The sequence below is a fragment of the Phoxinus phoxinus genome (genome assembly GCF_949152265.1).
Source record: "Phoxinus phoxinus genome assembly, chromosome: 19".
NCBI classification, from domain to species: Eukaryota; Metazoa; Chordata; class Actinopteri; order Cypriniformes; family Leuciscidae; genus Phoxinus; species Phoxinus phoxinus.
The window spans coordinates 32,266,216-32,275,517 of NC_136894.1; the positions used below are offsets into that span (position 1 = coordinate 32,266,216).

General features: G+C 42.0%; 1 protein-coding gene across 2 annotated transcripts in view; it reads left to right on the forward strand.

Annotated features, from left to right (window-relative positions):
- lingo4a (leucine rich repeat and Ig domain containing 4a) overlaps positions 1 to 3,857 on the forward strand; it is a 7,555-nt gene extending 3,698 nt beyond the window's left edge. The window contains exon 3 of one of the 2 annotated variants that reach the window (XM_079591225.1): positions 1 to 3,857. This exon is cut by the window's left edge and continues 71 nt beyond it. In XM_079591225.1, the coding sequence (XP_079447351.1) occupies positions 1 to 1,756 (1,756 nt within the window). In that variant the 3' untranslated portion in view covers positions 1,757 to 3,857. The other variant, XM_079591226.1, reaches the window with a different exon arrangement.
- Positions 3,858 to 9,302: the final 5,445 nt, after the last annotated feature.

The window sequence follows — 9,302 nt, forward strand, 5'->3', positions numbered from 1 at the left end:
GGGCGTGGCTTTATCAGGCCCGTGTACCCAGCACTGCGACTGCCTCCCGAAGCTCCCCATCGTGAACTGCTCATCCAGACAACTAGCATCTGTTCCCGACGGCCTTCCCGACGACACCCAGACGCTCAACCTGTCCGGGAACCAGCTGAGGACGGTGTCGCGGCGCCGGTTCTCCGGGCTCACGCTGCTACGCGAGCTCGATCTCAGCGAGAACATGCTAACGGCGATCGAGGCCGAAGCCTTCGCCGGCCTACAGAGCCTCCTCACGCTGAGACTCGCTCGCAACCGGCTCAAGATCATCCCAGTCGGAGCGTTTTCCGGCCTTCCCAACGTTCAGTTTCTAGACATTAGCGAGAACGAGATTTTAGTGTTTCTCGACGACATGTTCCGCGAGATGCCGTCGCTACAGAAACTTGAGGCTAGCGAGAACGACCTGGTGTTTATCTCGAACCGGGCCTTCGGCGGCCTGGCGAATCTCCAGGAGCTGAATCTGGACCGGTGCAACTTAACGTCGGTGCCGGTCGAGGCGCTGTCGCCGCTAACCGGACTCCTTCAGCTCCGTCTCTGCCGACTCGGACTCACCTCGCTTCCCAATCACTCCTTCCGTACGCTAATCCGCCTTCGGGAGCTACACGTATCCCGCTGCCCGTGGTTAGACTCGCTAGCTGCTAACAGCCTAATCGGACTTAATCTTTCCTCGCTCACGCTTAGCCACTGCAACCTGAGCGCCGTGCCGTATTCCCCGCTTCACCACCTCGTGTACCTGCGATATCTGGATTTATCCTACAATCCAATCACTATTATTCTTCCAAATCTCCTCGGGGATTTGCTACGCCTTCAAGAGCTGCATTTAGTCGGCGCCAGATTGTTGCGCATCGAACCGGGCGCTTTCCGTAACCTAGCGGGCTTCCGGCTCCTAAACGTGTCTGGGAACCGATTAGCGACGCTGGAGTCGTCGGCGTTCCACTCGGTCGGGACTTTAGAGGTGCTACGGTTGGACGGGAACCCGCTAGCGTGCGATTGCCGACTTCTCTGGGTGATGCGGCGACGCTCGCGGATTAGCTTCGGGCGTTCGCCCACCTGTGGCTCACCTGTGCAGGTGCAAGGCCGGATGCTCCACGACTTCTCCGAGGTCGAGCTTCCCCGGTTGTTCACGTGCCGGCAAGCTCGCATTCTGACCCGTAAGCCGCAAGATGTTCGTACGGACGAAGGCCACACGGTTTTGTTCTTCTGCACGGCGGACGGAGACCCGGCGCCGGCGATCACCTGGATGAACCCGAAGCGCTCCGTTCTCAGCGGTACGGGGAGGGTCCGCGTGCTTCCCAACGGGACGCTTGAGGTGCGTTACGCGCAGGTGCAGGATAGCGGATACTACCTGTGCATCGCGTCGAACGCCGCGGGGAACGATAGCGTCTCCGTTAGCCTGCGGGTGCGCGGGTTTCCGGCGTCCACTCGGAACCGTTCCGGTCCGTTCTCTCTGGAGGGCTGGAGCTTCACATCGGGACAAGCGGCGGTTAACGGGTCGCAGCCGTTCCCGTTCGACGTGAAGACGCTAGTGATCGCAGTAACTATGGGGTTCCTGTCGTTCCTGAGCTCGGTTGCCGTGTGCTTCGTGTTCATGTTCTTCTGGAGTCAGAGCAAAGGACAGATCAAACACACGGCGACCATCGACTTCGTCCCGCGCAGCTCCGCGTCGGCTAGCCGGACCGGTCGGAACACCGTGGAGACGGGCCGGTTCACCATGAAGCTGATCTGAGCCGGTTCCAGGTGCTACTAATCCCACATATCCCGAGTGCATGAAGCTCCTCGTGTGAGCGCCCGCAGTGCTCCTCTCTTGTGCTCCAGCACACATATCTAAACACTCTTTAAAGGAGCGGGTCACTTCAGAATGAACATTTCCTGATCGTTTACTCGCCCGCACGTCATCCGAGATGTTCATGTGTTTCTCTCTTCAGTGAACGGGTTTCAGTGCAGCTTCAAACTCGACACGATCCAGCCGAGGAATTAGAGTCTTATCTAGACAAACCAACGGACATTTTATAACAAAATACACATTTATATACTGTTAACCACTAATGCTGGTCTTGCACATCCATGACTTCACGCATTACGTAATCCCGCTGAAAGGTCACGTGTGTTCAGGTTAAAAGTGTAGAGCCAAAAACTCATTTTCTCCTCCAACTTCAAAATCGTCCGACATCTTTGTTTTACCTTTTATTTTTTATTTTTTTTGTAATTGGCATTTGACTCAGTCTTTGCACATTCACTTTGTAAACACTGGGTCGGTACTTACGCCGACGTCACGCTTGACCTTTCACCCTGATGATGTAATGTGTGTCGCATCACAGGGAGTGCAAGACCAGCATTAGTGGTTAAAAGTATATAAATGTGTATTTAGGTATAAAATGTCGGCTGGTTTGTTTAGATGAGACTCTTATTCCTCGGCTGGATCGTGAGAGACTTTGAAGCTGAAACTCACATCTGGACCTTCGACCCGCTGGACCGTTGAAGTCACTATATGGAGAACATCTGGAGTGTGTTCCTCACAAACCTGCATTTCTGTTCCACTGAAGAGAGACAGACATGAACCTCTCGGATGACGTGCGGGCGAGTAAACTATCAGCAAAATAACATTTTTAAGTGAACTCCTCCTTTAAATCAGAGATGCTAAATTACTTTTGAAGTCTCGTTTTCTGAGAAAATGATCAAAATTAATTGATATTATGGGTTATTACAATTACAATGTTTGTTCCTTTAAAACATTTTTTACTGAAATAAAATAAAATATAAAAAACTTAGATGTAATAAAATAATTTGAGCTAAAACTGAAATAAAAATGTATAAAAACGATATAGACATTTAGAAAAAAAAAAAAAAAAAAACTTAACTATTAAATTTAAACGAAAACGCTAAACAAAAAAATAATAAATCTGATGCTAAAATAATTTTTTCTCATTTTAATGGACTCCATGAACCACTCAAATGGTTGATTTTAATAATTTTTTTGAAGCATAAAGTCACTTAAATTTGATCCGTTTCTCGAAACAATTAAAGTGATGTCGCATGAAGGAAAAGCACACACTTCTGGCATCTCAGATTTATGTGCTTGTTTGTGCTGAATCTGCCATGTGGGTGTGAGTGTGAGTGTGTGAGATGATCGTGATGATGTTCTGCATGAGCGCATGACGTCACTGACGAGGAAGACCTCAGGGTAATTAGGTTCATTCATGTTCAGTAATCCTAGACGAATTATGTCATGTATTCAGAGATGACGAACACGCTGCATCTCAGGTGTGTGTGTGTGTGTGTGTGTGTGTGTGTGTGTGTGTGTGAACGCCTGGAACGGTTGCTTGTGTTTTATGAATGTTGATATTACTGAGGCAGACGGTCAAAAATCCCATATTTATGCATTAACATATATATATATATGCAATCTAACTCAGAGCAATATTGTATCCTCATGCACTGCTGTTTATTACCATAAATAATCATTTTTTTTTATTCTTTGTTCAAGATTCTGTCAGTTTTTATGAATTTTACATCTGAGTTTATCTCTCTGTATCATTTGTTTTATTGCAAATATCAATATGCTGATCTCTTTTTAGAAATATCAGGGGTTTGATTGTAAATTTTTATTGTGTTTTAAAGACGCTTAGTGGAAATGTACTAGAATTTGAGAAATTTGTCAGTTTAAAAATTTCTATTTAGTATTTTTACTGTTCAATTTTTTGTTTTGTTTTAATTTATCAATTTACTTTTTAATTTCCTGTAATGTTTTTTTATTATTATTATTACTCACTGAAAATGAATCAGTTTTGCCATTTCTGTAAGAAACCATTGCCAAAAGCATTAAAGTTATCTCGAAACAATGTGTTTGATGCGGTGCTTTATTCATCATATATATCCAATGATCATATCATATGCAGTAAATATTCATTTATATGTGCAAATCTCATTCATAATTCACACAAGATAAGAGATCACACTCAGTCCCTCATCATTCATGTTCAGATCATGAGATTAAACTCTGAGTCTGAATGCAGACGCTCTGATTGGACGTTTCCAGTCACGTGTCCGTCTGATCTGTCGTCAGTTTCCTCGTGTTTTCTGGAGCCTCACTGGCGCCTCCTGCTGCCCAGCCAATCACATTACAGCCTGCGCTGCCTCCTCACGTGACACCGGACATTCCTCAGACTCCGCGCTTCTGAAGTCCTGTTTGCGAAAGCTATTATTTGTCATAATTTCTGTTGTATTGAGTCGGCTACTTACAACTGTGTGGGGTTCTGCTGGGACAGGAGGCTCCAAAACACAGATATTACCATCAGAATATTTTGTGACCAACGAAAAACTCTTACATTTATGAAGACCCTTGGATCTCCGGGAGTGACTGGCTCTGGTGAAGGAATTCCCTCAGCCAAAAACGCTTTTAGTTTTAGTTATGTAATATGTCAAATGTTTGTAAAGTCAGGTCCTACACCCATGATATGCTCAAGCCTTACCTGATCGAATTATGTTTTTATATTTCATTTTCATCTGCTGCCACGTGCTTTTAATGCAACTAACTTAATTAAAATTAGGTTGAATAACTGCATGTTCTTCTCACCTCTGATATTATAGTTACTCTAAAATAGTAATTAATTACTAACTACAAATGACATCTTCAACAGTGTAATTAGATTTATGTAATAGTTACTATCTTTAGAAAGTATTGATCTACTTATTATTAATTACTAAATCAACCTCTTGAACAATACAAGGAGAGACAAGACACTGCACTTTTAATGCTTTCAAATGAACAATATACAATTGCATTAATTATTCTTGAATTGACCAAAGTGTGTATGGGAGAAGGTTACATTAAACATATACCTTTTAAAAAGGCCTACTAATGTGTGTTGACGTCCATCTTACATGTTGAGTGTTGTCTTTTTATTGTTTCCCTTCCTTCATCAGCAGATTATGAGTTTGAAGTGATTTTGAAACTTATCCGTAGCATTATGGCACATGTTTGCAGTTTCTGTCAAATACAGATTGCTATTTTGTTGTGTTTTAAGAGTTTCCTCGACTAGTTTAAAGGCTGTTGCGGTTTGAAGCGTCAGAAACGGTCAGGAATTAAACGCCTCAGTGACGTTGAAGTGCAGTGCCGCATTTAACCACACGAGGCGCTTCAAAGTGTGCAAAAAAACATCGTTTCTTCTGTGTTATTTTCAGAATTTGTTGTCTGAATTCGACCTGAATAAATTAATCATGATAAATAATGAATTTATAGTGATTAACATAGACTGATAATAGAGATAAAGCAGTATATTATTGTCCTCCTGTTTGATTGGCCGATGTACTCTGTGCTCGTGTTTGATTGGCCGATGGTAAACTCTAATGGATGAAGAAGAATCCGCGTGTTTTGAGGAGTTTTCCATCTTGTTATGTGTAAGAATCTCCGCGTTTCTCTCAGTCTCCGAGCGGGACATGATCTCTCGAGTGTGTGTGTGTAGTTGGATGTGTTTCTCCAGATATCGGGCCGTGTGACCGTCATTGAGGTGTGTGTCGCGCTGAGTGACTGCTTTAGCTCGAACCCTTTCTCGGTATCGCTTCTCGGCCTTTTGGCTAAGATCAAGTGTAGTATCTGTTCTTATCAGTTTAATATCTGATACGTCCCCTACCCGGGGACCATATATTAAATTGATTTTTGGATCAGGGAGATGGAATAGGGGCTTGCTCCGTCCACTCCACGCATCGACCTGGTATTGCAGTACCTCCAGGAACGGTGCACCCCCTCACGGGGAAAAATGTTGGTAAATATTAGAAATATTTATACTGTATAATAATATTCTAATTTTAAATAAAAGTTCTGAAGTGCGATCATATATTACGAAACTATTGTCGGGTTTGTCCTCTGAGCCGGTAGAGACATTTTCCCACGAACATAGAAATTCTTGACATAGATTCCGCATTCGACCCTTCAGACACGCTGGCGCGTCCGCCATCTTGCAACGGTCAGTGGTGTCGTAACTCACCGTAAGATCAATGATGCCACAACATTGCGCTTACATTGTGTAACGGGGGAGATTTAAATTCCTAAGGGATTAAATTGGAAACAATTCCGAAATTGGATAACCTTTTCATAGGTGAGAATGTGTTGATTTTTATATGCATTAACTCAATATTACATGTTTTTACTGTGGTACTTATTTGAATGTTTATGTAAATGTAACTTTTTAATGTGTTAGCTGACGCTTGTCTTATAATGTGTTAGTTTAGTAAAATCATCTGCTGAAGTCTAGTTCATATATAGATATGCATGCTAACTATTGTAGTAGACACAGTCAACTTGCTCTCACATGTTCACGGACCGTTCCAATATGGCGGACGGTTTACGTGTAGCGGTAGCGGCCACGAGATCAAGTGCCCCTCGGAAAGTCTTCAAGTCACTTTGGTCGGAGCTGGGTGGTGATGTACCTTTTCGATAAACAAATATTTTTTTGAGCTCTATACAAAATTATGAATAAAGAATGCACTTTACACGCACATTAGCTAGCCTTACTGTTTAATGTTGGCATGAAAACGAGGCTGTGGGGCAGAATTACAACACGTTTAATGTTGTTTAAAAACATACGACAATTTATAAAGGTGCTGTAAATTGTTTTAAATTAAATATGTTTTAAATCCCATTTTAAGGGGTAATTTAAATGTAAGTAATCAAAAACCACCTTTAAAGTGATTAAGCATACAATTGAACAAACACACATTAAGCGTTTAGCAAAAAAAGTACATTCTAGGGCCCTATTAAACATGTTTAATGTTTTTCTTAAATTTAGTTTTCATTTAAATATTTTTGGATTCCATTTTAAAGTTAAAATAAACATTAGTTAAAAAGCACATATAATTTTTTTGAAATCATGAAACAAATTGGACAAAAATGTATTAAAAGTTTTACAAAAAGCACATTTTAGGGCCCTATTAAATGTATTTAAATTTTTCTTAAATTCTTTTTCTTTCTTTTTTACCAGATTCTGTGTTTTCGGTTTTAACTTTTCTGGATTCCATTTTAAATTTGAATAATAAAAAAGTATGTAATTAAGCAAACTCATACAACTTTCTTAACAATGAAATAAATTAATAATATGTTTTATTTTTCAGAAATTCTGTTGTTATAATTTATTATAGCAAATGTATTCTTACAAATAATACTGACACATTTACAAAGTTCTGCACATTCCCCAAACCTCCAATATTCTTTCATTAAATATTATTGTAGTCTATTAACACCAGTGTATGATTACTCTAAACTCGAAACCCTCCAGGCCCTGAAATACACAGATTCATCAAATAAAAACACATATTTAGTTAAGCATGTATATATTTATTTGTTTGTTTGTTGAAATATTTAAAGTTTTGTAATATTTCCCCAGAAAAATGTAAACTTCTCCATATTCACAAAAAGAAAGACATTTCTGTTTATCAATCATCGTCAATAAAATGAAATTCATAATTACAATAATAATCATATTTGAATATAATAATATCTTTATAATAATAATCATAATATGAACATTCAAAACATCACTCCATATTCAGAGATGCTGTACTCTAGAATCAACAAATCTCTCCCGCATTCGAGAATATTTCCATGAGTAAATATATAAATATATACATCCTACGCTCCTGAATCGGGTCAGGGGTCAGGGGTCAGAGGTCAATGCTATGGCTTGTCCGTGTCTATGGCTAAATTGGCGGGTGGTTCCCGTTCGTCATGAACTCATAGCAGTAAGAACTAGTGCTACACGATGGGAAAAGATACACGATCACGATCTGCGTAGCATAACTGACCCCTGTACACACACCATGGCTGTTTATGATCGCCTTATTGAAATATACGTCTCATGGCGACTCGTGCTCGTGTTCAGCCAATCAGAGCGTCTCATGGCGACTCGTGCTCGTGTTCAGCCAATCAGAGCGTCTCATGGCGACTCGTGCTTGTGTTCAGCCAATCAGAGCGTCTCATGGCGACTCGTGCTTGTGTTCAGCCAATCAGAGCGTCTCATGGCGACTCGTGCTCGTGTTCAGCCAATCAGAGCATCTCACTGGCGACACGTGCTTGTGTTCAGCCAATCAGAGCGTCTCACTGGCGACACGTGCTTGTGTTCAGCCAATCAGAGCGTCTCACTGGCGACACGTGCTTGTGTTCAGCCAATCAGAGCGTCTCACTGGCGACACGTGCTTGTGTTCAGCCAATCAGAGCGTCTCACTGGCGACACGTGCTTGTGTTCAGCCAATCAGAGCGTCTCACTGACAACACGTGCTCGTGTTCAGCCAATCAGAGCGTTTCACTGGCGACACGTGCTTGTGTTCAGCCAATCAGAGCGTCTCACTGGCGACATGTGCTTGTGTTCAGCCAATCAGAGCGTCTCACTGACAATTCATGCTCGTGTTCAGCCAATCAGAGCGTCTCACTGGCGACATGTGCTTGTGTTCAGCCAATCAGAGCGTCTCACTGACAATTCATGCTCGTGTTCAGCCAATCAGAGCTCAGTATGGGAACTGTAGGCACAGAAACACTTCATTATCATCGTTTTTTCATAACTATTATTACCTGAAATGCAGACCAAAGTAATACTTCCAACAGAAAAGGTAAATAAAGACTAAAGTAAGTGACTAAAGCCCCAGCAGCTACTGGCATATATGAGTATCATCCATCAAACACCAAGAAAAGAGAAAAACTCAACCCACTTAAAATGAGAGAAACTTTCAATCTGGACTCTATGTACAGAAATCAGCAGCCCGTCAGTGTGTGTGTGAGTGTGTGTGTGTGAGTGAATGTGTGTGTGTGTGTGAGTGTGTGTGAATGAAGCACAAGCGCTGTTCTCAGACCCAGTGAGCCGCAGACGGTCGACTGAAGCGTTGATGATCAGGACACACACACACACACACACACACAATACTGGAGGAAACCATTTCACCGTTTCATGAATAAGCAACATCTGTAGGGAAGCATCAATATGAAACTTCTGACGACACGTCATGCTAAAAATATATTTTCTCCATACGCAGTAGCGCACGACACTGCTCCGAGAAACACGCGCAAACTAATGTTTCGCAACATTCTCACCAATACGTTTTTCTCAAATTCTGTCTTTCATTCAAATATTTTTGTTTCAATGTTAAAAATTAAACATGAGTTAAAAAGCACGTCTAATTAATTGAAATCATGAAACTTAAGCAATTGAACAAAAATGTATTAAAAATTTTTTACCCCCCCACCCCCCCCCCCCCCCCCCAAAAAAAAAAAACACATTTTAGGGCCC